We start from the raw sequence: 24920 nt of genomic DNA on the forward strand, positions 1-24920 counted from the left end.
AGTTTACGGACGAGTTTTCGATGCATTTGGCGGGCGGGCGGGCGGGAGGATACCAGGCGTTCAGGTTCGGAAAGATACAAGCGCATCGCTGCGCATGCGATGGTTGACGAGATTACCAGGGTGAGCGAGGTTTTTTGTTGTTGCATTGTTTTTTGTTTTTTTTTGTCTTGCATTTTCTGCTTTCCAATGTTGCATATCAGAATTGTTGCTTTCTCTCTCTCAATCTCTCTACTTACTCTTCTTCTGTTCTCTACCAAGATTTCTCTCTTGCTTTCTTCTCTCACATGATCTGTACCATCATCCGATGATAGACGAGTTGCTCTGGGAGCAACGGGGAAAAAACCAATGACGGGTGTCGACAGCAGAGACACACACAAAAGGGCAACTGGAATGCCCGCAACGAGGAAGAAAAGAGCGTCATGACGCCTTCCTTCACCTCAAAACAACTTTTGATGCCAGACATCATTTTATTTCGATTCTTTGAGATTCGACCAATTGGCATTTCTCATTCAGGGAGATTTTTATCTTGTACTGCCAAACTACACGGGGCTGTCTGGAACTTCCTGAGGTTGGTTAAAAACACGGTATGGCAATTTTGCCCGCCCTGCAGGAATTGAGCTGGTTGCAATTGGAGGGCCAGATACGCACGGCGATCTGGCCAGAGAATCGTTGTATTAGAGAGACTACATTATCACATATAGACAATCTGGAAAGAAGTTCCGAGAGCTTCCAAGGACACGATTGAGAGAGTTTCCAATCGTGAACACGTTTCCCACGTCATTGGTTAGGGCACGTAGGACTTTGCAATGATATCAAAGGTGGCAAATAATTAAATGGTCCGCAGTAGAAGGTAGCTCGGGGAGCGTTGTGAGTCAAGATCCTGCAAAGTTAGGCAGATTCGGGGCCATGTTACCCCAAGATAGGCCCCAATCAGAGGTTGTCACGGGGGGGAGTGTTTACGGGAAAGTGGGTTTTTGTTAGCGACGTTGCAACCTGGGAGAGAGAGAGAGAAAAGTATTTGCGGACTTTGGCGTGTTGTTTGCACTTTACTGAAAGGGGAATCATCTTTCGACGAGAAGGTGGGATTTCAATTCACAAAAAAAGAAGACGAATGGAATTGAAAGGATTTCCTCCCCAAGAGAAAGGAAATGCTCGGGTACAAGAGTTCGGGCCATGCAATGCCATCCTACCCGTGGGGAACTTTATTTCGAGTAGGATCTCTCTCTCTCTCTCTCTCTCTCGCGGTCGTTGGCGGCTGCTCCCTCCTCGGTATGTGCGGGACGGACGGTCTGGCTGGCGGGCGAAGGAACAGCAGGCAGGCATCAGCACTCAGTTGAGCCCGCCTCTTACACGCCATTGGTTGAGGGGGAACGAAATCTGTTTTGGGGGCCACGACCAGCCTCGTTTGGACGGCCGAGACTCAGCCTTGCGATAGGGGGTGGTGGTGCAAAAGCAGGGGGGCGTGTGTGTGTGGGCGTATGCGAATGGGAAATATGGGAGACGCGAAGAAACTGAGTTTTTCCATTGGCATGGTGGTGGTTCAAGGTGCTGACGGGATTTCGGGGAGGGGGGCTGCTTTCTTTGCCGGACGCACGGAGGAGAATGGAGTGCCGCGGGAGGCCTTTGCGTGGGCTTCATGGTATCATGGGAATGCGCGCGGTGGTGGTGGTGGGGAGGGTGTTTGGGAGAAGGTGAAAACAAAACGGGAACCGAATGACATGGATATCTTGGACGGGTAGGTGGGTACCTCGACTGCAGTTCCCACTCGTCGGGACTCGAGAACATGAAAAAGGATTCTGAGACAGTGGTGAAGTTGTGGTGGGCTGGTGAGTGGGAAAGACTCCCGGTGAGATGGGTTGATGCAGTGCAGCAGTGTTGAGCGGGAGTGGAGGGGGGTGGTGTGTTCTGTTGTCCAAATGGGGGAAATGGAGTGCAAGAGACGTATGCATGGATGGGTGCGGAGTATGGTGTTTGTCAGATCTGCCATGGGTTGAGCTGTACCGCACAGAGTACGAGGAAGAGGAAACCCTTGAATTTGACGGGTACCTAGAAAGAAAGCCTTGCGCCAAGAAGGGCGTGTGAGTTTGGACAGACCTATCCGTGGACCGTACCTGGGTACGCAGATGCGGATGGTGGGGTTTCCTTTGGGTCGCGTCTGTCTGGTCCCGAAAGGAAGGGACTGGGAATTCGGGAACGGCAAAGTCAGGTAACACGGGCATGGGGAGTGATGTGCCGGTCCAAATCCTGAAGCGGACAGACAGAGACGGATGAAATGCATGGGAGGTACCGTTCTAAGAATAGATTTATTTTTAGACGTGCGGAGGGAGAGACAGACGGACGGAAGGGGAGAATTGAATTAAACAGACGAACACCGCAACGAACGGATGGTGGGGAGTGGGGAAATGGGCGACGGACAAGTTGACAAGCTAAGCCCAACAAGCGAGCTTGTGCGCGCGCGCGGCGCCCGTCGCGGCAGATGGTCCAGGGTGCGTGGGTGCCAAGGGCATGGACATGGGCGTGAGGCGCCGAAATAAGCGAAGTTCCGCGCTTGTTGGGGAATAGCCGCAATTGAGTGTCATTTGGCGTGACAGGTGAGCCGGCGTGGATTTTTGTGGGGGGTGAAAGCTACTCGGTGAGATGACGGACCACGGATCACAAAACCCGGGAAGATGTGCTGTGGGGTCTAAAAATGAACATCGTACGGGCAGGGGATGGGGAGCACATGGGATTACCTCCTGGAGGTCGGGGATATGAGATCAATGTCTTGGTGGATTACGCATGTCTTTTTGGGACATTTTTGGTTTCTGCATGGGACTTTCCCGCGTCTTCTTTCTCTTGGTGAGTATAAGGTAGCGTACATGGGTGATTGCGAGTGGAAGTGTAGGTGGTGTGTGGGCTGCATGTGTTTCTTTTTTGGACCGTGTCTTAGGGGAAAATGCGGCGGTGAGCATACATGATACCAATGAGGGAGGGATGAAGTGAGTGCTTAGTGGTGGGGTTTGCCGCTTGCCGCTTGCCGCTGCCGCCCTTGGTGGTGTGTCGTACAGTAAGATGCCAAAAATTGCCTGCGGTGAAGAATGCGCAGGCTTGAGGAGGGGGGAGGGGGATGATGTGTGTGTGGTGATGTGATGCTCGCACTTGTGTATGTGTATGCACGTTCGTGTATGTAAGTGTGTAAGTATGCGTGGGCGGGTGGGTTTGGAGGGTCATGAGTGAGAGTTGAGTGGTTGGAACCCTACACCATGGCAACCCATCAAGGAGGGTCAAGTAAGATTCTCATCAGATTACTTAGACGACAGGCGCGGGAAGGCGCAAGCGGATGAGGGAGAGATACGACACGTGCCGCAGACACGCATATACCTATGGATGCATAAGCGCAAGCGCTTTGGAGTCTTGCAGGTGTGTGTATCGCGGCGTGAAGTGTCTGGCCAGTCTAGACGGGGCTTGACGCTAGGGCTCTGAGCCTTGGTTTTGGTGGTTGCAGCGCAGCGCATAGTTTACGATTGGTGAGATGCGAGATTTCCCAGATGTGAGGGACGCCGAGCGAGGGCTGGGTCGGGTGGTTTCGACATGAGGTCACCTCCAAGGAACCTCCCCACACCCCTGCTCTCATTTTGGCTTTGTCCTTGCATTCTACTCTTGTGTACGTACGGCATACAGACTCGACGTATTTGTTATTGAAAGCATGGGCGTAAGGGAACTGATCCCTAGGCATCAATTCGAGATGCCGAGAAGATGCAATGATGTATCCTTACGCTGCCATCTAAAGACACGCCATGTCGTTCGGAGCTTAAGACCTGGGCTCATTTGCCAGTACAGCGTACTCCGTACATAGGGTAGTAGTGGCTTTGAGACATCAGACATGACAGCTGTCCGCTGTGCAGATCGTCCAAAGAATTACAAAATTCAAATTTAGACAAAAAATGACTTGATCAATTTGGGGGGGGGGGGGGGGTAAGAAACGACAGTCGGTCGTATTTTCTGCCCAAACGCCAGGGGGGAGGGGCATGTCCCTGTCCTGTTCATCTGAAGAAGCAACTTCTCATCTGAACTTTGCTCCATTTTGAAAGAGGATCCCCCGGTGAATGGGATGCCTCCTCACCTGAAAATCGTGGGACTATGGATACTTCGTGGTTTGATTTCACGATGCTTGCGTTTGTTTCCTTGCTGGGTATCATTTGAGTTTCTTCCACATCGTTGCTTTTCTTTAATTCCCATTCGATGGTCGGAAAGTAGAGGGGGGACGTGTGGCAGAATTCTCAGCATTTTCTGACCTCTGATGGCCAAAGACGTGCCGAAGGAATGGAAGATACCGTGCATCGCAGGAAGGATTTGTTGAAATCGAGATATCGACTTCGGGAGCTCCTGGAGGAAGGCAGTTTGTTGTCGGACAAGGGGTGTCCCAGTGGGGTTCGCACCGCGGCCGACCGCCCGGGCCAGGATGCGGCCTCAAGCATCCGTACGGACGGCGTATGCAACCTTTGTTTGTGCAAGGCACTTTGTCCGTAGGTAGCGTACCTCAGGGAAGGTAGGTACCTTTGCTGCAGAAGGATTCGAGGCAAACAATCTTCATGCAAGCATGTAAACAAGAAGGACGGGTAACTAGACACGAACTGGCCTAGCAGCACCAATCGACAGCTTCTCACTGTGATGGGAAGCGATATATTGATGTGCAATTGCGGCGGGAACCGCAAAGCACCGGATCCTACCGGGCAGAATCGATGCTTGGCCAGCTTCTTCGAGGGTTGTCCGGACTCGCGTGATGCTTGGCCTCAGCCATGCTAGGGTGCCGGGGTGAGGGGTCGCGGGTCGCGGATGCGGATGCGGACGGAGCGGCAGGCAGCTGCTGTGAGCTTCTTTTTGATCCTGCGACCGCGATATCCGGCTCATCGTGACATACCTCGAGGTAGAAAGACGTACAGGGGGTGGGAAGGGGTCGCTGTTTGACGGCCGCCTTGCCATGGGACCATTGTCAAGCAAGACTACGCCGTACTCGAAAACTTGGAAATGATGCATATCTAGGATTCTTTCCACGCGCGGCCTGCCTTGGCTTGGCTGAAGGATTCCTATTTTGGGGGCTGCAGATTTGCCCAGATTTTAACGTGCCGCCGCTGGTGACCGGTGAGAGAAGCAGAGTGGGCAACTTTGCCAAAGAGAGGCAACTGAAATCCCATGCTGAGTGGGATACTAATCCGTGATTTCAAGAGGATGATGCGAACCAGCCGACTAGGCGGTACGAAGTGATGGAAGGAACAAAAAAGTGCCAGGCGGATATGCATGGGCGTCCGCGGCTTTCGAGGTCCTATGCCCGGCCGGCCGGGGGGCGGGCCTCGGTGTGCCAAAATGGGGGATCCGAGTCTCGGAAGGAGTCGTCGAAAGGGTGACATGGCAACCCATGCCTCCAATCTATGCAGGCACTTCTACCTGGGTTGTGTAGGTCACTGTCCAATGCTCATGAAGCATGCAAGGCACACCACTTTGTGCGTGGGTAGACTTGCTGACCTTTGGAGACACACGTTCCGGTGCGGAAAGCATGGCACTTCTGTCTCACTTCCTTGACGCCGCCCAGTACGAGTTGCAACCTTAGTCAGAGGCTGATATTCGCGGAACTTTTGAAGGTGAAAGCTAGACTGGGCTGGGTTGCTGATGTTCGAGACGCAAGGGACTTCTAAATCCAGAGAGCCGGGGATGCGCGCAAGTAATCGATCTTGAGCTTGGTGGGGTGCTGGATCTTGGATTACTGGGTTGCTCACATCGCGGCTATCCTTATTGGTCGCCGTTGTCGCCCGGGGTCTGGTTCCTGAAAATGATGCCTTGAAACGGCGAGATGATACCAGAAACATCTCTTTGCATTTCGGTTGGAGGGCTTGGTTGGACAAGTGTGTGAATTGCCTGTCGGCCGTTGCCTGGAAGAGCGTGTGCCACAGAACGAGAGCTCAGAGATCGTCGCTGGCAATGAGCAGCTGAGGAGTTACACCGGCTGGGTGGTGCGGCCATGCGCCCCCTGAACCACTAGGCTTGGTCTCTGTCTTGGTGTGCTCTGGCTTGTTGAATTGAATTGGGGACTGTCCTCGGCTCTTTGCGATGGAAGGATGACCAGAAATAACGGCGAGGGGGCGTATGGTTCTTCGAGATTTAGGGTAGTGATGTGAGATGTGGCTGCGTGACGAGGCTGGTGATAGGCGTGGGCGAGTGAGATTGAGGCTCAGTTCCTCGTACAATGTCATCCGTCGTAGCTAGCCCTGTCGGCTGTTGGAGGATCTCTTGGATGCGCAGGTGTGTGATCAGAGCAGGGGGGGACTTGCGAGGCGCAATTACTCTATAGATGGAGAACGATCTGAGCTTGACGGGAGCGCCACAGACAGTGGCGGATGCGGAGCGGAGGAGTCGGCAAGGTCTGCCGTCCTCTCGCGGGGACGGTGGCGGTAGGATTCGGTAGGATTTTGGGGGAGTTCGGGGACTTGGGGTCTAGAACAACCTGGGGTTGATGGTGATCGAGGAAGACGGGGTTTGCTGTGGAATGAGGTCATTGCTGTGAAGATGCAGTTGAATGGCGATGCTTGTTTCGCGGTGGTTGTGAGATGGGTCATGGCATCTTGCCTGAGTTATTTCCTTAATCTGTGGTAATCGCCGATAGAAAGCTAGAAGGTGCTATGGAAATGGAAGACGGCAAGGGGAGGTGGTTACCTGCCTTTCATCGTTATTTAGGTACCTTGGGTACTCGACCGATGGAAGGCAGGACTTAGGTGGTTAAGGTAAGGAAGGTATCGATAGAAACAACTATTTGCCCTGGAAGTCAGTTTTGCAGCGGAACTACAGCAGCATAAGCCCTGGAAGGCGCTGAAACTTGTCGTTTCTTTCCCCACGAGGGCCCCCTCCGGCGGTAACCCCGGTTCCTCGCTCCTTCCACGGGCCACAGCGGGACCCGTTACGGAGGACATCCGGTCGCGTTCGCGTCGCGCCCTGAGTTCCGCCCCTCGTCCCGCAACCTCACTTTCCAACCTCGGAGATGCTGTACCTCCACCTCGGCGACACCACTATCACACCGTCGACCCCGTCCGCCACAATCTAAGCTGTCAGCCGCTTCTTCTTTCTCATTAAGACCTCAGTATCCTTCGAAAAGAAAAGGCCAGCTGCGAAAGAGACGAAATGCCCACTCTCTCTTGTTCTGTGCACTAGCTGGCCTATCCCCGGATTCATTGTCTCCTCAGACGAGCGTTTGTTCATAAAGTTCCTTCTACCCCAGTGAGTGCCAGATATCACCAGTACCACGTGACCTCAAGTTCACGACAACCTTACTCTTTCTGCAAAGCAGGAGACTCAACATCTTGCGAGATCTTTTTGCCTCATTCAACAAAAGCAAACCGATACAGGTATACAAAACTGACCAGCCGTCTCAATGGATCCCTTTGCGCAGACCACAGTCTTTTACATCCACGTCATCAAAAAGGCATGGCGCCGCCTGGACAGCTCCCTCGCGTCCGCTCGGCGGAGGCGTCAATCGAGAAGGGCCGCGCAGCCTACGCGGACCAGCGCTTCCGCGTCGCACTCGAGCACTTCACCCTCGTCGCCGGGAATTGCCCATGTTCGTCACCCTCGGGAGGAGGGCCTGCTTCCTCAGGTGGAGGCTCAGGAAGTAGTTCCGGTGGTCGTACTTCTCGAAGTCTCAAAGGGCTCGGGGCCGCAGGTTCTGGAGGTGGTGGAGGTGCAGGTCCTGACGGCGGAGACGCCAGCGGGAACGGCCACAGCCTCGCGCAGCAGCGCCGCCGGCGGGAAAGGTGTACGTGCCGCGACTTTGCTCAAGCGGCGGCCCGGCACCGCCGCGAAAGGGGCAGCGTTTACGCGGAGGCCACCAAGGAGTGCAAATGCGGCGCCGAGAAGACGTGGGGCCGCTGCCACCGTGAAGGCCACGTCCAGGCGCTCGACTACCGGGCTGCGTGCTTTGAGAAGATGGGAAAGCTGGATATGGCGCGCAGGGATGCGGAGTGGTTGTTAGAGATTGCGCCGAGGCGGTTGGAGGTGAGTCTTTGCTCTGTTGTTTTTCGGACTTGGCTGTGCGTGCTGTCGCTCCCTGACCACTTTGCGTGCTTGTCTTCCTCTTATGCTGGGTTCCATGTGAATAACATGTTTTCAGGGGTACATGAGGCTGGGGAAGATATACAAGTTGGAGAAGAAACACGAGATGGCATGGGCTGCGTGGAGTGCCGGTATCGAGGTTGGACAAAAGGAAGGCCTCGCCAGTACGACGAAATATGAAGTATGCGATATCTACTTGAACTTGGTATCGCTAGACTATTCGCTAACCTCAACTCTTGCAGCAACTTTGCAAGATCCGCGAACCATTACACAAACACTTTTGTCGGAGAGACCCTATGGAGTTACCAATCGAGTTGATTGAAAAAGTATTTTCCTACTTTGATTTTCATGAATTATGGTGAGTTCAAGCAGCCCGATACAAGTCCTTTGACCGACACTCCTTCTCCTGACTCAATTGCTGACATGGAATGCCAGCCGAATATCGGGAGTCTGTAAACGATGGGACCAGTTCCTTGACACCCACCCCTACATCTGGAGACAGGTCCATTTTCCTTCACTTAACCCGCAAAAGCCACCAAGAGTCTCCTTTCTAAAAACGTTGCGGAGGCGGACCGGCGGCGGCGCCCGTAGCCTCGTCATCCCCAACGCGCACGCCTTCCAACTCAACGAGTCAAAGTGGCTGTCTCTCATCCAGACCACGAACCCGCGCATGACGACGCGCCTAGAGATCGGCGCGATCAAGCGTAACCTCGAGGGCGGCGACTGGGGCTACAAGCTGCCTCCCAAGCCGCTTTTCTTCGAAGGGCTCACGCACCTCGGCTTCAGTTTCCGCGTCAACAGACCGAATTATCAGAGTAGTGGTGGCGCCCAGCCCTTCGTGAGGCAGTTTGTCGAACGTGCCCGGGAGAATATCGAGAGGATATCCCTCTTCAGCATGCACCTCAACGATCTGGGCTGGCCGGAGCTGCCCCGACTCAAGATCCTTCAGTTAACCGGTCCGCTGACTTCGACATTGAATCAGCTAACCCCTGAGCGTCGAATTGACCCCGTGAGTTGTGCCTCCTCTTCCATCTATTTCTCCTTTTTTTTTTTTTTTTTTTTGGCTGTTGCAAAGTTATCCACGCAGTTACCATGTTTGCTAACCAGCACCTGCAGTTCGCCCTCGCCCGCTCAACGCCAAACCTAGAACAACTACACATGGACAACTTTGGCGTATTCACTGGCCTAGACTCCCTCGCTCCGCCAGAAGATTGTTGGTCTCTCTGGCCGGGCCTCCAGGTAATCAAGCTCGGCAAGGCGTGCGGCGCCCTCTCCATGGGCGACAAGCGCCACTTCCCGCCGCTGCACCCGTCCTCCTTCCGTGTCCTCGACGCCCGCGCCGCACTACAGTCCAACCACGGCGACTGGCTGCCCCAGCAGCTGCCTCTCGACTACTCGGGCTACGAGGCCGCCGAGTCCCTCGTCACCTACCCCAACCTCGAGCGCTTCTGGATGCCGAAACTGCCCCTGAGCGTCGACCTCGCCACCGTCCTCCTCGAGCCCGCCGTCCGCTCAAGCAGGCTACGGGAGCTCGGCCTCTGCTGGCGCCAGGAGCCGGGCCAGTTCTTCCCCGGCGCGCTCGACTGGCTTCGTGGCAGCGTCTCGGTCCGCACGTTTGGCTTCTTCAATTTTGATTTCGAGTCCCACGAGAACCTGACGCGCGACCCGGCGCAGAGGGGCCGCGGCATCGACTCGGTCGATCTCCTCTTTGGTTTCCTCCAGTCGTTCCCCAACCTCGAGGTCCTCGAGCTTCACTCGGACCTGTGCGAACCGATGCGCCTCGGCGCCATCATCGAGCGCGTCGCGATACTGGGCAGGCTGAAGAAGGTGTACCAGCGCGCGCTGACGGGTGTGGCGATGGACCAGCTGAGGACGTTTTGTGGCGCTCACGGAGTCGAGGTCGTGTACGGTAGCTGGGAAGCTGAGTTCCCCGTACCGTTGGAACCCTTGACTCCCGTGGAGGCCGAAATTGGTGAGTGAAAGTGGCTCAACGTTGGTAGTCGCGGGGTAGCAACTGGCCAAGAAGTTGATACGTTGCTATTGGTTTTCTTTTGTGACCTTTCCGGTCGAATCACGTAGGTCTCATAGCATTAAGCGTAACTGCTTGGATTCATGTGTTTGATACTTGCTGTCCGTAATGAAAAAAGAAAAACGGGCGATTTCCACATGATCTTCTCCTTGATAAATGTGAATGGTTTTCATGGCACAGATTCACGCGCAGGGTATCATGACACACACAGCATGAATAGACCGAAAATATGAATAAGTAAAAAAGGTGGATTAGTTTTGCTAATTCAAAGCTCCTCGCTATTGAAGTGTCTGGCTGGCAATGAGTACGACAATGACCAAAACAAAGCTTCACGGATATATAAAAAGGTCAAAACGGAATGAAACAAGACGATTTCATCTTCCCCTCCCACTCCTGCCTGCCCACGGGTTTCCTTCCCTGCCTTGGAACCGCCGGCTTCCATATATATGAGGCTGCTACAGGCGGCTCCTTCGTTCGCCCCCCTTTTCTCAAACGCCGTTGGATATCTCCCCTTTCCCTTGAAAAAAGACAGATTGATGTTTCCTCCCAAAGAAAAGCATAGGAGAGTTATTGGGGTAGTGATATTATAAAGTGATTGTAATTAGCAAAAAAGGAGGGGGGCCTCCTCTTCGCTTCTAGTGATTCTTTGCAAGGTTTGAATGAATGTAAATGCGACAGCAACGAGCACCTCACGACCGAGCAGGCGACGGCGGGACAGCGACGTTACCCGAGATGAGACTCTCCATCTCCCAGGGACTAAGCGTGCTCCGCCTCCTCGAGGCGACTTTACTCACGCGCCTCTCGCGCTTACGCTTTGTCGGTTGGAGCGGCGACTGCTGGATCTGGTCGCCTTGCGAGATGTCGCGCTTGACGGGGTCGAGGTCTCCTCGGTCTGCGCGTGTCTTGGCCGGGGAGTCTACGGGTGGCTGAGGCTCTTGTGGCATGGTGATGATGGTTTCTGGCGGAGGGGGAGGCATGTGCTGCTGCTGTTGGGGTGCGGCCACCGGCTTACCGAGCGCACCTCCGCGCGCTGCCTTGAGCTTCGCGCGGACACGGGCGGCGTCGGCTTCACGCTCTGAGGCTGCCAGTTTGGCTGCGATGGTTGCCATTGTCAGGGGGCTTTGCTGTGGTGGCGGGTCCGAGGGCCGCGGGAGCGGCAGACGAGAAGGGACGCGGCGGAGAGGGGTGCGGTGAGGTGTTGCGTTCTTGTTGTTGCTGTTACTGTTGGGCTGGACGGCCGGGGCGGGGGGTGCGCCCTCGCAGCTTTCCTGGCTCGACTGGCTTTCTTGGCTCTCCTGCGAGACTGTACGGATATTCTTGACAGGAGATTGTGTTTCTCTCGGTGCCGGGACCGCTGGTGAAGGTGCAGCGGGGGCTGCTGAGACGAGACGCGGCGGCTTGGGGAGTTTCCGTGCGGTTGGCGTTTGGTTTACTTCCGGGGGCGGGGTTCCGGATGGTGTGATGAGGGGTGCGCCATTGTGCGTCGATTCGGAGGCGATGGAGGCAGCAGATGTTGTGCGAGAGCGGTCGTCGACCGGGTGCGCTGGCTTCTGCGGTGATCGCGGAAGTTGAACGAGGTGTGGTGGTGGCTTCGGGGCGACGTCGACAGCGCGGATCGTTCTGGGCTTCTCGTTGGCCATCGTGTCGTAGTCTCCGCGAACATCACGCCTTGGTCTGGCGTCGCGGTTGCCTGCAGAAGGCATCTCGCGGAGCGGGCTCATCTGGGGAGGTGGGGGAAGAGGAGGGGAACTGAGGTAGGCGGTGGATTGCTGAAGAATCTGGACATTGGGCTCCTCAATATCGAGTTCCTCAACGTCCACATCCTCGAAGATGCTCGACTCATAGTCGCTCGGCTGATCGTCCTGGCTGTACTCTTCTTCGCGAGGAGTTGCATTGTATTCTGCCGGTGCAGGAACAAGATGGAGTGACTCGACCCTTTGCGGAGCAGGGCAAGGAGATTCAGGCAAATCGTCATAATCAACCTCCTCTTCCTCTTCCTCTTCTTCTTCCTCTCCCTCCTCTTCCAAGTCGGCGGTGCATTCCTCTTGCACACAAGACAGCTCATGCATGTCTATGGCGCCCTGGTGGGTTTCCTCAACATTGCGAACGCGCACAGGACTAAGACGGAGGCCCATCTTGAGCTCTTCCATGTTGACCGACTTGCCATCGGCCACCATGCGTCGACGCCAACCGTCGATGAGATGGACGGCTTCCTGCCAGCGGTTCTCCATCTTCACCCAGCCCGCACGCAGACGAGCAATCTCCTCTTCACGGACCTCGACTTCCTCAATAGGGGCGAACGAGGGGTTCGTCAAGATGGAGCGCAGGTGCTCGAGGATGGCGTCAAGCTCATGTGCCATGTTCTCAGCCGTGGGCAGCGTAACAGCATGACCATCTCCCTGGCTTGTTCTAGCATCACAGCCACTCATCTCGCGTAAGCTCTTGGTTGTTCGACGGATCAGGTTCAAGAGAGACTCGTTCTCTTCACTAAGGTTTCGCGCAAGGTCCGTCAGGAACTCGTTCGTCTCGGTACGCAGATCGTAGCTGGAGTCCTCCGAAGCCGCGGCGGCCTTGGCCCCGCGCTTAGGCGATATCTTGTCCTCGCCTTCGCCTGCGACGACGCTGATAACGGTGACGGCGGAGCTCTTCGCGGTACCGCGGGGACGGCCAGCCTCGCCCAGTTGCTTCTTCAGGCCGTCTATCTGGCGGTCGCGGCGTCGGACCTCCGTTGCGCAGGAGGCTCTCGTCTGGGCGACCAGAGTCTTGGCGCGAGCCACCTCGTCCTTGAGGCCGCGTACAGCGGCGTCGGCAGACTTGAGCTGAGTACGCAAGGTGTTTTCGGTGGCCTCGCTGATGTCGAGCTTTCTTTGAGCCTCGATATGCTTCTCCGAGAGGCGTGCGATGTCGTTTGTGTACCGTAGGTTCTCGGCGCGAACGGTGCGCATAGTGGTCGATAGGTTCTCGCGTTGTTCGGCATCGCGCTTGAAGGGGGAAAACACAACATCTCAGTATGGGGCATTCTTCCTCTTCTTCTCTCCAAGTTCTATACATCAGGGGAATAAGGGCAAACGCACGTCTCGGCGCAAGATCAAATCATTGACAATGCTCATGATCTTGCCCATGGTGGCCTCCGCGCCGCCCGGATAGTCGTCCGGGTCGGCAAAGTTGATTGTTTGGCCATCGCGTAGGAGTCCTCGCGAGAGCAATTGATTGTTGATATACAGCGATGCCGTACGCAAGTTGTCGTTTTCCGCCATCGTAGGGGACGTGTTGTCGCGGCGAGACGATCGCACTACGAGCAGTGCTTGTTGAAGAGTATTCCTCTTGGTCAGCACATGCGGAGGAATGTGGTTCTTGAGCGGCTCAAAAAGCTTGTGACTGAAGATCGAAAGAAGAGCAGAAAGTGTGTCATCAAAAGGAAATGAGCTATGGCGTTGGTGTGTATTCGTAGTGCCCGGTTCGGAGCTTATGCAGGAGAGTGACGGATCAGTACCCTTTTCTGCGTGGTCTGCAAGGGCGAGTTTCTGCTGGATATGGAACTTGCTGGGTGCTGTGCTGTGTCTACTCTTCTTCGCTGTGTATTTTGCGAGGTGGGGGTGACATGGCAACCGCCTCGCAAAGTAAACAAAAAATTGGCCAACTCACAACGTCACATGGGTCCGTGGCCTAAAAGTGGCCGCTCCTAGCCCGACCCTGCGGGGCTAGCCAACACTTGCCTAGCGCCATTCTTATAATTCATGCGATATCTGCCCGAGTCACATCTCACGGCTCTCCATCACACTCAAAAGTTTCACTGTATTGCTTCTTCCTCAGCCTGCAGCCTGGGAAACAACTTTGTTTTCTCCCGCCTTATCGACATGGCTTATGATCCCACGGCACTTGGGCAGTCGGCAGAGCCCCTCGTACACGATGTCTCCGGCGAGATATGGCATCCCTTGTTCCAGCAGGAGTGCGCCTTTGGGCCTGAAATCTTTGAGGATGTCATGATGAATCTCATCAAGAACCCAAACATCAATTCGTCATGGCTCTTCCGCGCTGATATCCTACACGACTCGGACCCGGCATGGATACCTCCCTCTGCACCCGCACCTGACGCTGCCTCGGAAGATGGCGCCGCCGCACAAGTTGTGCAGCAGCAGCATCAGCAGCAACCTCTTCCCATTGCTTTTCAGGATTTCCACAACGACCGCGTCTTCGTGCGCAGGCTGATCCCGCGCAACACCCGCCGGGACGACCCCCTGGACCAGACGTGCATTTTCGCCTCCTCCTGTACCCCAGATGCCACAAAGGTCAGGTCCCTGGTCGTCTACCTCCCCCACGCGTCCTCGCCCGACGCCCTCCCCTTCTACCACCCCAAGGTCCGGGGTGTCGCGCATCTTCACGAGTGGGACGCTGCGCGCGCCGTCGGTACTGTCTCCATCCACTACCTCTTCTTTAACGAGGCCGACTTCGCCGTCGAAAAGCTGGTCCGGACCGCCCGCATGCTGCTCTCCGTGCTGTACAAGCACGGCCAGGGGCGGATCGACGGGTATACCAAGCGGGTGCACCACGACGTTGTGATTCCCCAGGCCAGGTTCCAGGACCGTTATATGGAGCTCAAGCTCAAGTATGCCAAGGACCTGGTGGAAACCTGGGCCGAGACGACGGACCCAACTAAGCATGTCTTTGAGGACTTGGGCATTGCTGCTTTCCTGATTGAGCTCTGGAAAGAAATGTACAAGGACCAGCCGTTCCCTGGATTTGTAGATATTGGTTGCGGAAATGGATTGCTAGTTCATCTGTTGATCCAAGAGGGCTACTCTGGCTGGGGCTTCGATGCCAGAGCCAGGAAGTCATGGGCCAAATACAATTCTGTCCAAGATGGACGGGATTCGCTCCAGGCTCTGGTTCTTCTCCCCGACATTGTCTCGAGGCCGTCTTACGCCGATAGCGAGGAGGAGCCCGCCTTGGATATGTCAAAGATACACAACGGCGCTTTCCCCAAAGGCACCTTCATCGTTTCCAATCACGCAGATGAGCTTACACCTTGGACGCCAATCCTCGCTACGTTGTCGGAGAGCCCCTTCATCATGATTCCCTGCTGCAGCCATTCTCTGGGCGGTCAAAAGTACCGTCCGCCGCCGCCGCGTGATAAGACCAAGTCGATATCCACGTATGCTTCCTTGGTCGACTGGGCCGCACAGATCGCCGAGGACTGCGGATGGGTCGTGGAGACGGAGATGTTACGTATCCCGAGCACGCGAAATACAGCCATGCTTGGGAGAAAGCGGACGCGAAACGTGGAGGAAGTAGACATTGACGGTGTCCTGGCCAAGTACGGCGGCACGGATGGGTACTTTGAGAGTGCGGCCAAGTTGACCAAGACTGAAAAGGGGCACTAGGCAGAGCGTTGTCAGATCTTTGGGCTCATAAATATGAGACAGACACCTGGGCTCTATCCATGTTACAAGTCACATGAAGCTAGGGGGAGTCCAAAAATTTAACATCTTACATCCAATACAGGCATTTACTGGCACTGCTCTTCGACGCGGCTCGTTGCAGAATCAATATCTAGAGAATCTAGATTTATGCTACACCTCGGACGAATGCAATTATTTTACGAAGTGATTTTAAATTCCCTGTTAATGAATCTTCTTGCAGCCCCTATGGAGCATCAAACTTGATGATTTTGGCCATGCAATCACACCTTGCCCGAGACTCCCAACTAGGCCTTTTGTTCCGTTCAAATCGACCCAACCAACTCTTGAATCCGCTTCCTCGCAGCCTCTCTCACCTCAGTAACGACCACTCCAGCCGGCTTAATCTCATCAATAAGCCCAACCCCAGCACCGGCCCATTTCCCAATCATCTTCTTCCCTTCCTCCTCGCTCCACCCCGTCCGCAACCTCTCCCGGCTCTCCTCCACCGTCGCCGTCTGGCCGCCGAGGGCGTGATACTCCCGATGAATATCTCCTACAATCGCCCTCCCATCATACCCTTCCTTCCACAACTTATTATCCACCAATCGATCATGGAACTCCGACTTCCACGTACTCACCCCGCCGTCCTTGGTCCTCACAATAACCTCCTTATGCAACTGCGCGCTCATCGCCTCGTCCGTCGCAACGAACCGCGTGCCCAGCACAACCCCCTCAGCGCCCAGCGCCAACGCCGCAGCCACCCCGCTGCCCTCCACGATCCCGCCCGCCGCGACGACGGCGACGTCCCGGTCGGGAAACTCGGCCGCCAGCATGGCCTTCACCTCGGGCACCAGCGCCACGACGCCGCAGCCCCGCGAAAACTGGTGCCCGCCGGCGTCGACCCCTTGCGCGACGATGACGTCCGCGCCGTCGGCGGCCGCCTCCCGCGCCGCGGCGACGTTGCCGACCTGCACGAAGACTCTCGTTCCCTTGCCGCGGAGGGCGGCGATGATTTCGCCGTGGGGTTTGGTCTCTGGGTGCGGGGCAAAGAGCCAGGCTGCTGCGACGCCGTGGCGGACCAGGATGGGCAGGACGTTGGCCGTGAAGTGACCGGCTGTCTCGTGGGACGTGATGAAGCCCACGCCGAGCGGGAGTCCCCCCGCGCCGCTGCCGCCGCTGTTGCTGTCCGCGGCCGGGAGTGAGAGGAGGGTGCGGGCTTGGGTCAGGGCCTTGTCTAGGTCCGTCATCTGGGCCGAGGACTCTGAGAAGTCGAAGCCCGCGGCGATGAAACCTGGTAAGAGGAAGATTTGTCAGTCTGATGTTCTTTTTCATCAGAAGCCGAGAGAGACATTTTGGCTTGAATAAGGGAGGGTGAGTTCGCCCTTACCGAAACCACCGGCTTTGTGGACTTCAGTTGCCATGGCGGCGCCGGCGGACCCCAGCATCGGCGCGTTGATGATGGCGGGCGCCTTGACGTGGGGGAACCACGATACCAGTCTCGAGATGGCCATGTCTGGTGTTTTGTCTCTTTGTTATTTGCTTTTTTGCTCCCTTTTTGTACTCTTTTTTGGTTGTTCTAAGTGAGGGGTGTTGTTCCCCCGGGACTTTGTGAGACAGCACTATTGGAGAACTTTGTGCCTGTGACGATCGGGCGGGGTCAGCTTGATGTCTTATACACAGAACCTCGGAAGTAAAAAAAAACAAGATGTTCTGACTTCTGAGTGAGATCTTGGTGCATAGGTGAGACACGAAGAAGGCATTGGCCTACTTACTACGGCTGACAAAGATTGCCGGATCCTCGGAGAGATTTGTCGTCATCCCTCCTTCTCAGCGGCTCTCCTCGGTTCTCCAATTGTGGGAACCGTACAAACATCTCCGCGGAGGAAAGCGGGGCCGGGCGGCCGTGTGTTACCCGGGGTGTTTGTCGTATGCTCGGCCCGTTGCTTGGCATGTGCGCCGGAGGACACAAGTTTTGGAGAAGATGAAGGGTGTTGTTCACCTCTTGTCTGGAAAGAAAGGGCATTTCTCTAACAGCACCGAATAAGTCGTATTGCCAAGTACCTTACGTAGAAGCATTGTGAAGGGCAAAGAAGGTCACACGCGCATTTATAACATGAAGATGGTCTCAAACGTGGTGATAGACCCAAGAGAATTTTAGTTGGCATTCATAAATAATTGTTGAGTCAAACAGAACCGGCTTGAATGTGCCACATCTTTTCTCCGCAGAACTTCGGGTTTGAAGTGAAGCCTCATCCTCTATCGGTGAAAGATTTGGATCGAGAAGAAGAGCACCCAGAAGCGCAAGTTGATCGACGATGCGGAATAATCCGACATCGAGAAGCCCGGCGATGACAATTCTGACATCAAGAAGCCCGACACTATCTTCGATTTAACGCTATAAGTCTTAAACAAAGGCGCAGAAACTTCTTGCTGCGCTGAGTCCTGGTTCTCTTATTTGATCCGCTCATCTCGTACTTATATCACCTTGGAACTATAGAACAGGCCATTTAAGGCATCCATGGTTAAACTCCCAATTATATACTGGTTCGAACAGTCTTGGCAGTCATCTTTGGGGTGGCCTTGATCATGAGCGGGGCTGCAAATCGAGAGCAGTAAGTAAACAAAAGAAAAGATAGACTCCGATGCGTGAAAGACAAAAGCAGAAAGAAAAGACAAAAAGTGACAAAATGGAGATTCGTCCTGGCAAAATGGCAGAATATGGTACTACACCGAGATGCAGGGCGCGGTAGGTTTAGATAATATCAGTTTGCGATCTCTGGACGAAGATATCGCACGCTAGACCACTTGGCCAGAGTGCAGTGGCTCGCGCACCCTGACAGACAGCTCAACTTTACTCAGCTATGGGTGATGTGTGGAGTGTGTGTTCACCTCTTTGGGCAACCTTGATGACTTCTTCGTGTTCGCCGTGCGCGCTTTCAACAGTGATCGTATGTGAAGTGTAATATCTGTGCATTATTCGATTGGTATTTCGTATATGTACGTAATTACTCCGAAGTTCTCATTTCATATTGTCGTACACCGTTTTCGACCGCTCTAGAATCTCGGGATAATGGCGTCGGGCTTGTTCTCCAGCGCCTCGTCAATCTCCTTCATAATCTCGTCCGTCAACTTCTCTTGCGCACCGATAGCCCGGATGTTCTCGAACACCTGCTCGGGACTACTCGCGCCAATGATGGCGGAGCTGACGTTCTTGTTCTTCAGGACCCAGGCAAGCGCCAGGGTAGCCATCTTGATACCCAGCTTCTCGGCAATGGGCTCGATCTTGTTGGCCTTGTCAACAAGGTCCTGGAATTGCTTCTTGGCATTCTCTCTCTTCCAAAAGTCCTTGATGAATCCAATGTTCTCGGAGCCGAAGCGGGAGTCCTCGGGGATGCCGTTCTTGTACTTTCCGGAAAGGATACCCTGGCGCAGAGGGGAGAAGACGGTCAGACCGGTGCCGACTTCGCGGTAGAGGTGGAAGAACTCGTGCTCGACCTTCTTACGGTCAAGCATGCTGTACGAGGGCTGCTCCATGATGGGGCCGACAAGGTTCAGCTTGTCGGCGTAGCGCCAGGCCTGGGCGATCTCATCGGCGCTCCATTCGGATGTTCCCCAGTAAAGGGCCTTGCCAGTGTTGATCAGGTGGTTGAAGGCGCGGACGGTCTCCTCCATGGGTGTTTGGCGATCGGGACTAAGTAAAGTCAGTGGTATTCGTAAACGTGTCGAGAGGGAAACTCACCGGTGAGCGTAGACGAGGTCGACATATTTGAGATCGAGGCGCTCAAGGCAAGCGTCCATGGCCTCGATGACGTGCTTGCGGGACAGACCCTTGTTGTTGACAACGTTGTCGCCAAAGGCACCTCCCCAGTAAATCTATTGTGCATTCAGATGTCAGCCTCGGATTCCAGTGTCGCCAGGCCTTTGCGGGGTTGCGCACCTTGGTAGAGATGACGAGATCATTGCGCTTCCAGCCGTACTTCTTGATGGCTTGGCCCATGACTATCACAGAATTAGTCCTCCTTCTTTCGGCGAGGGTGATGTCGACTGCTCGTACCAATCTCGCTCTCGCCATTGGCGTAGCCCTCAGCCGTATCGAAGAAGTTGACGCCAGAATCGTAGGCAGCCTTCATGCACTTGAAAGTGCCCTCTACGTAGTTTGTCAGTCTCGTTCGCCTTCTGTGACTCGGGGTCTGCTCGTACCGGAGTCGACGTGGCCGCCGTAGGTCAACCCTAGTGGAGAGTCAGTGTCTGTCACAGTCTTCCGGAACACAATCAGGGCCACTCACAGCCTCCCAAGCTGATGGCACTAACCTGAAGACCAGAACGGCCCAGGAAGCGGTACTCCATAGGGGGAAGATCTTCGGGCTTGGACATTTTGTAGGTGATTCGAGAGTCGTTGGAGAAAAAGGTGGTGGAAGGGCGCGAAGCAAAGTGGAGGCGAGTGCAAGCTGGCAAGTCATGCGAAGAGCGGCAAGCACCTTACTTATAGTCAGTCCCCCTCGTCCGACCATCTCGTGTTCAAAAAAGAAGGTCCATTGGAGCTCCATGCCCATGGCCCATGTCAAAAGGCCACCGTGGGGCCCAACCTATTCCTCTCGTGGTTACAGATACTGCAGCAGTTGTTGAATCGCCCATCTCCAGTGGTCAAGCTCATGGAAGCGGGGCAGCCGGTATCAACCCCGCCATCCGAGTCCATGACCGGCGAGTTGTGTCACCGGCGAGCCATGTAGCCAATGGTCCCATTCCACGCTCAGCTGTTGGCGGGGGTACCGGTCCGGTACAGACACAGTTGTCGTGGTTTCACGCTGCCTGATCCTGGAGCTATGACGGGCGGGATCGAGCTATCCCGAGCTTGTTGCTTCGATAAGCAGAATGAGACGCTTGTAAGCCAATGTCCTGATTTTCTTTTTGCTCAGTCTCAAAGGGACCAATTGGTACCGTGTAGCACAGAATAATACTAAATATAACCCCCAAATAAATAAATAAAAAAGACATCGAGGTACGGAGTGCGGTAAGATAGACGAGGGATCTCAACGTCACCCGTGTCGAGGAACTGGAAGCGAAGTTGCGGGTGCTGTGCGCTAAATTACCCCTCCAGCTGCCCCTCCAACACAACCTTCCACCATTGCCCCTGCTATAATGCGGGCCCTTCAGGGATGTTTCATATTCTCGCTGCTCCGATTGCCCCGAATTTGCGAGGACCTGGCCAGCTTACTAATTCTTCAACGACGCTCCTCCCATCAAGGTGTCATGAAGCTATCTTTCGTTGCACTCGGCATCTTGGGGTAAGCCTTAAGGTAGATGCCAACCAACACGCTAGACCTCGGGTCGCATCCTAGACCGAGTCGTAACAAACATTTACGAGGTAGCGCCAATCTTGAACATGACTCCCCGCAGTCTCTACGACGGTGGAACGTGTATAGCAAAGTTCAACAAGCTGACAATTGAATGATTTCTCTAGGAAATGTTCCAATGATGATTCTTTCCGTGCTTATGGTGACCCGTGCTAGGCTATGATTGACTAGTCGCAAGCCAGGCCGCTATCTTTTCGCAACGAGATAGGTTGACGATCACTCTAGGCTGTAGCATTTTCAAGTCTCTTGTAGAGCACCCCAGGTCATCTCGCAAAACTCTGGCCCGGTCTTCCCATCACATAAGAGAGAGCTTGACTCAGCTACCACAAGGCAGCGTACTGAGGTAAGGCAGTGATAACAGTGCGAGTGATCAATATTTAGACGGTGATCAGCACACGGTTCAGGCAATTGGTTCAACCGAACTGTAAAGCAAATGATTCTCAGGTACGCTATTTCCGTCTTGCTTAGATCAGGCTAATAATCGAGCCCAAGACCTACTTAAAGATAAGCTTTCAGGCTTCATACTGATACCTACATTGATCTGAGCATTTCGGGCCATGGTATCTTCGTATTGAGGCAACGACCTCGGAACCATAGCTCTCAAGCCTGATAGAAAGCAATCGAAGTCTTGAAAAGAGTTTGACATAGACAATGGTGCCTGGACTTCTCGCAAAGAGCGCCTCACTTGCTATTCAAGCGTGGCTTTACAACATGGTCGAAAGAATCCTTTCGATTGAAGTATACCTCGAAGTTTTCCGGCTCCTTTCAAATAAGTAGTTGTGCTGCAAGTCAGGTGATGCCTCATGCTCAGGCTAGAATAGTGGCCAGTCTGTTGTGTAGGTGCCCTCAAGTGAGTTCAACTCAGCTACGGGCATTCACGACTACAAGAAACCCGCATCGTGAGAGCATAGGATTGGTGGTCTCGACGACATAAGCGGAATTCGTGGCTTCCTCTCCATGAGCTAAACCTGAATCTTTTTCCACAAACCTGTTCCTTTTCTCTTCTTCTTTTTTTCTTTTCACCATCTCACCACCAGAGCTGGCTTCATTCAAGTACGATCAGCTTTCAACACAATCACTTCATTTCCGCTTTACAGTACGCATCAAGATTAAGATCAATCACTGAGATACATATCGTAAGTCAAGTTTCATCTCTTTTCGTTGTTGGATTCATCTTGCTGTTTCTCTGTCCGAGCAAATATTCGCGATTTGGATCCATGCCGACTTCCTCGCAAGTTTTGGCTGTCCGAGCAGCTTCAGACAGCGAGGCTCTACATCGGTCAATTCTCGCGGTTTTGGACTACGGCAATTCTGAGAATTACTTTTCCAGAAAAGGCAGTATGGGTCTTGCGCTCCTTCTGCTTGTTGCCTAGTCCTCGCTCAGCTGTACCTTCCTTCTCCTTCCATACTGTCACGTTTTCTCTGGAGGGTTTTCTACTCACGTCAACACTTCTTTTTTTTTCTTCTGAAGAATTCAGATTATTGCTTTAAATTACTCTACAATCCTGCCTGTTTCCTTCTTTTTCCACTCTTTCTGCGCTTCGTCTAGAAGTGTCTCTTTTGATTGACTTGTTGGACCAGTCCAGACTCTGTCAATCAATTCTCTTCAGGATTCAGCAAACCAGCAATTCTTTCTCGAGCGATTACAACAAGATGTCTGATCCTTGGGGCACCACTGACGATGCTTGGGGCACTGGCAATACCTCCGCTGGCAATGGCATCCCCAACGATGACCCCTGGAGCAACCCCAAGGGCGGTGATGGCGGTGACGGCGGCGATGGAGGCGACCGTGCCTGCTTCAACTGCGGCCAGACTGGGTGAGTGATTGCTCCATATTTGACCGACACCAGAAGTTCCGCACGCTGACACACATGATGATGTAGTCACAGCAAGGCTGATTGCACCGAGCCTCGCAAGGCTTTCGATGGCACTTGCAACGCCTGCGGTGAGCAGGGCCACACTCGCCGCGATTGTCCCTCCGCTCCTGCCATGACCTGCCGCACCTGCGGCGAGGAGGGTCACATGCGCAAGGAGTGCCCCAACAAGGGTCCTGATCTTTGCCGCAACTGTTGTGAGGAGGGTATGTTGTTCACTATCTTGCAATATTGAGACTTGGGACTAATAGTTACTTTATCAGGCCACGCGACCGTTGATTGCAAGAGCCGTCGCAAGATCGACTTCACGAAGGTTGAGGATGTCGATGCTGACAAGGCCTGGGAGGAGATCCACGAGGCTATCCAGGAGCGCGACGGCGTTGAAGCCAAGGAGTCCATCCAGAAGTACCTCAAGCACTACCCTGAGATGGGATATGTCGAGCTGGAGAATGCTTTCCGCGCCCAGGAGATGAACATCTACCTCATCGCCACTGAGCGTGTCTTGGCTCCCACCCACACCAATATGGATCTCCAGGGTAACTTGGACAAGAAGTACACTGTCCAGTACCGCTTTTCTGCGCAGCCTGACCGCCAGCGCGAGAAGGCTAACTGGCCTGCCTCCCCCGAGGAGAACCTGGCCCGCCTTGAAGATGCTGGAGAGCCCGTTTCCCGTCTTATGCAGAAGTGCAACAATTGTAACGAGCTTGGTCACAACTCCAGGGAGTGCCCTCAAGACCCCATGGAGAAGGCCCGCGTGACCATCGCCTGCTACAACTGCGGCGAAGAGGGTCATCGTGTTCGCGATTGTGAGTCTGCCTGCTTCACCCGATGGTTTGCATCACTGACCAACTGATCCAGGTCCTACTCCTCGCATTGACAAGTTCGCTTGCAAGAACTGCGGGTAAGCAGCCAAGTTCGCCGCCGTTCTTGATGCGAAATGACTGACATATTCTATAGCCAGTCTGGTCACAAGGTCTCCGATTGCACTGAGCCTCGCAAGGCTGGTGATGACGTGGAGTGCAACAAGTGCCACGAGAGTAAGAAGGCTTCCTTCATCCAGCTTCCTTCAGAGACAAAAGCTAATCATCTACAGTGGGCCACTTCTCTCGAGACTGCCCTCAGGGTGGTGGCGGTGGTCGTGCATGCCACAACTGCGGCCAGGAGGGCCACGTCTCCCGGGAGTGTCCTGAGCCTCGCAAGATCAAGTGCCGCAACTGCGATGAGGAGGGTCATCTCTCCAGGGATTGCGAGAAGCCCGTTGACAGTAAGTTGCCCAACTAGCCTCGTTGACTGCATGACCCTGACACAATGTTCCTTAACAGTCACCCGCATCAAGTGCAACAACTGCGGCGAGATGGGTCACAAGAGTTTCAAGTGCCCCAACCCTCCCAAGGAGGACATTGATGACTTCGGCGCCTCCAACAACGCCCCCGATAAGGCCGATACTGGTGACGCTTGGGGTACCGGCGGTGGCTCTACCGAGGACACTGGCGCTAGCGGTTGGTAGATGCGTCCTTAGAAACGCATTTGCAAAGGGATTGGTATGGTGATTCTCTATTTGGCGTTGAGGTCACGGCATTTCGTCGCTGTCACGGCAGACGACAAGGTTTTCGATGGAAGGAACGGTTGATAAATTTCTCTCTTGCTTCGTGATTGATGATTGGTACAGTCTCTCGGTAGATGGAGATACATAGAACCAACGCAATGTTCATGAGCACGACCACATCAATCTCGTGTGACTGTGAATGTCTCCATGGGCAAGGCTGGTCAGATCTGATTGAGCAGGTTCTTCATGACTGGCATCAGTGTCTCCCAGTATCGAAGGTTGTTATTCATGTTGCATTATAGATTCACATCAAATATTGACGTCCGCATGAAGATGCAATCACCGCAAGTTGAGTAACAGATAATCAGAGGATGTTACAACGACTTTGTGATACTAGAAGACTAATCGATGAAGCAAGATAGTCATCGGCATTACTCGACATGAAAATGTACCCATGTCCAACAACTCTGTCCCTCTTCTCGCTCCGAGTTTCTCTTTCTCTCTCCTCTTCTCTGTGCTGCGCTGCTCTGCTCTTGGTGTCTTTTCCGTCGTGTCTTCTTTCACCCGCGTGCGTGTTTAGCTCGCCAACCCTTCCTGTCTTCCCCAGAGTTCCATGCCCCGTTCTTGGTGTTTCGGGGGGGG

At 54.2% G+C, this 24920-nt stretch overlaps 13 protein-coding genes across 13 annotated transcripts; 6 read left to right on the top strand and 7 right to left on the bottom strand.

Moving 5' to 3' along the window:
- Positions 1–280: 280 nt before the first annotated feature.
- CCOS01_06196 (uncharacterized protein) lies at positions 281–466 on the bottom strand (the record flags this gene model as incomplete). The annotated part of the gene is made up of 1 exon (XM_060454366.1): positions 281–466. The coding sequence occupies one exon, from the start codon at positions 464–466 to the stop codon at positions 281–283; it is 186 nt and encodes a 61-aa protein (XP_060316138.1).
- Positions 467–3790: 3324 nt separating this feature from the next.
- CCOS01_06197 (uncharacterized protein) lies at positions 3791–4266 on the bottom strand (the record flags this gene model as incomplete). The annotated part of the gene is made up of 2 exons (XM_060454367.1): positions 3791–3797; positions 4103–4266. 2 exons carry the CDS (start codon positions 4264–4266, stop codon positions 3791–3793), a joined length of 171 nt encoding a protein of 56 aa, XP_060316139.1.
- An 800-nt stretch (positions 4267–5066) lies between these two features.
- On the bottom strand, positions 5067–5387 carry CCOS01_06198 (uncharacterized protein; the record flags this gene model as incomplete). Its single annotated transcript, XM_060454368.1, has 1 exon — positions 5067–5387. One exon carries the CDS (start codon positions 5385–5387, stop codon positions 5067–5069), a length of 321 nt encoding a protein of 106 aa, XP_060316140.1.
- A 927-nt stretch (positions 5388–6314) lies between these two features.
- Positions 6315–6590, bottom strand: CCOS01_06199 (uncharacterized protein; the record flags this gene model as incomplete). The annotated part of the gene is made up of 1 exon (XM_060454369.1): positions 6315–6590. The coding sequence occupies one exon, from the start codon at positions 6588–6590 to the stop codon at positions 6315–6317; it is 276 nt and encodes a 91-aa protein (XP_060316141.1).
- An 862-nt stretch (positions 6591–7452) lies between these two features.
- CCOS01_06200 (F-box domain-containing protein) lies at positions 7453–10056 on the top strand (the record flags this gene model as incomplete). The annotated part of the gene is made up of 5 exons (XM_060454370.1): positions 7453–8019; positions 8135–8257; positions 8319–8434; positions 8512–9085; positions 9193–10056. The coding sequence occupies 5 exons, from the start codon at positions 7453–7455 to the stop codon at positions 10054–10056; spliced, it is 2244 nt and encodes a 747-aa protein (XP_060316142.1).
- Positions 10057–10463: 407 nt separating this feature from the next.
- On the top strand, positions 10464–10667 carry CCOS01_06201 (uncharacterized protein; the record flags this gene model as incomplete). Its single annotated transcript, XM_060454371.1, has 1 exon — positions 10464–10667. One exon carries the CDS (start codon positions 10464–10466, stop codon positions 10665–10667), a length of 204 nt encoding a protein of 67 aa, XP_060316143.1.
- Positions 10668–10794: 127 nt separating this feature from the next.
- On the bottom strand, positions 10795–13362 carry CCOS01_06202 (NIMA interactive protein; the record flags this gene model as incomplete). The annotated part of the gene is made up of 2 exons (XM_060454372.1): positions 10795–13086; positions 13180–13362. 2 exons carry the CDS (start codon positions 13360–13362, stop codon positions 10795–10797), a joined length of 2475 nt encoding a protein of 824 aa, XP_060316144.1.
- A 600-nt stretch (positions 13363–13962) lies between these two features.
- Positions 13963–15486, top strand: CCOS01_06203 (uncharacterized protein; the record flags this gene model as incomplete). Its single annotated transcript, XM_060454373.1, has 1 exon — positions 13963–15486. The coding sequence occupies one exon, from the start codon at positions 13963–13965 to the stop codon at positions 15484–15486; it is 1524 nt and encodes a 507-aa protein (XP_060316145.1).
- A 341-nt stretch (positions 15487–15827) lies between these two features.
- Positions 15828–17015, bottom strand: CCOS01_06204 (2-nitropropane dioxygenase; the record flags this gene model as incomplete). The annotated part of the gene is made up of 2 exons (XM_060454374.1): positions 15828–16795; positions 16892–17015. The coding sequence occupies 2 exons, from the start codon at positions 17013–17015 to the stop codon at positions 15828–15830; spliced, it is 1092 nt and encodes a 363-aa protein (XP_060316146.1).
- A 1543-nt stretch (positions 17016–18558) lies between these two features.
- On the bottom strand, positions 18559–19878 carry CCOS01_06205 (voltage-dependent potassium channel beta subunit; the record flags this gene model as incomplete). Its single annotated transcript, XM_060454375.1, has 6 exons — positions 18559–19195; positions 19244–19377; positions 19442–19503; positions 19559–19651; positions 19705–19734; positions 19791–19878. The coding sequence occupies 6 exons, from the start codon at positions 19876–19878 to the stop codon at positions 18559–18561; spliced, it is 1044 nt and encodes a 347-aa protein (XP_060316147.1).
- A 184-nt stretch (positions 19879–20062) lies between these two features.
- On the top strand, positions 20063–20317 carry CCOS01_06206 (uncharacterized protein; the record flags this gene model as incomplete). The annotated part of the gene is made up of 1 exon (XM_060454376.1): positions 20063–20317. The coding sequence occupies one exon, from the start codon at positions 20063–20065 to the stop codon at positions 20315–20317; it is 255 nt and encodes an 84-aa protein (XP_060316148.1).
- A 488-nt stretch (positions 20318–20805) lies between these two features.
- Positions 20806–21205, top strand: CCOS01_06207 (uncharacterized protein; the record flags this gene model as incomplete). The annotated part of the gene is made up of 2 exons (XM_060454377.1): positions 20806–20921; positions 21067–21205. The coding sequence occupies 2 exons, from the start codon at positions 20806–20808 to the stop codon at positions 21203–21205; spliced, it is 255 nt and encodes an 84-aa protein (XP_060316149.1).
- Positions 21206–22511: 1306 nt separating this feature from the next.
- Positions 22512–24239, top strand: CCOS01_06208 (zinc knuckle; the record flags this gene model as incomplete). The annotated part of the gene is made up of 7 exons (XM_060454378.1): positions 22512–22675; positions 22742–22938; positions 22996–23538; positions 23591–23633; positions 23690–23769; positions 23826–23996; positions 24055–24239. 7 exons carry the CDS (start codon positions 22512–22514, stop codon positions 24237–24239), a joined length of 1383 nt encoding a protein of 460 aa, XP_060316150.1.
- Positions 24240–24920: the final 681 nt, after the last annotated feature.

The sequence above is a fragment of the Colletotrichum costaricense genome (assembly GCF_030867565.1).
Source record: "Colletotrichum costaricense strain IMI 309622 chromosome Unknown Scaffold_5.1, whole genome shotgun sequence".
Lineage (NCBI taxonomy): Eukaryota > Fungi > Ascomycota > Sordariomycetes > Glomerellales > Glomerellaceae > Colletotrichum > Colletotrichum costaricense.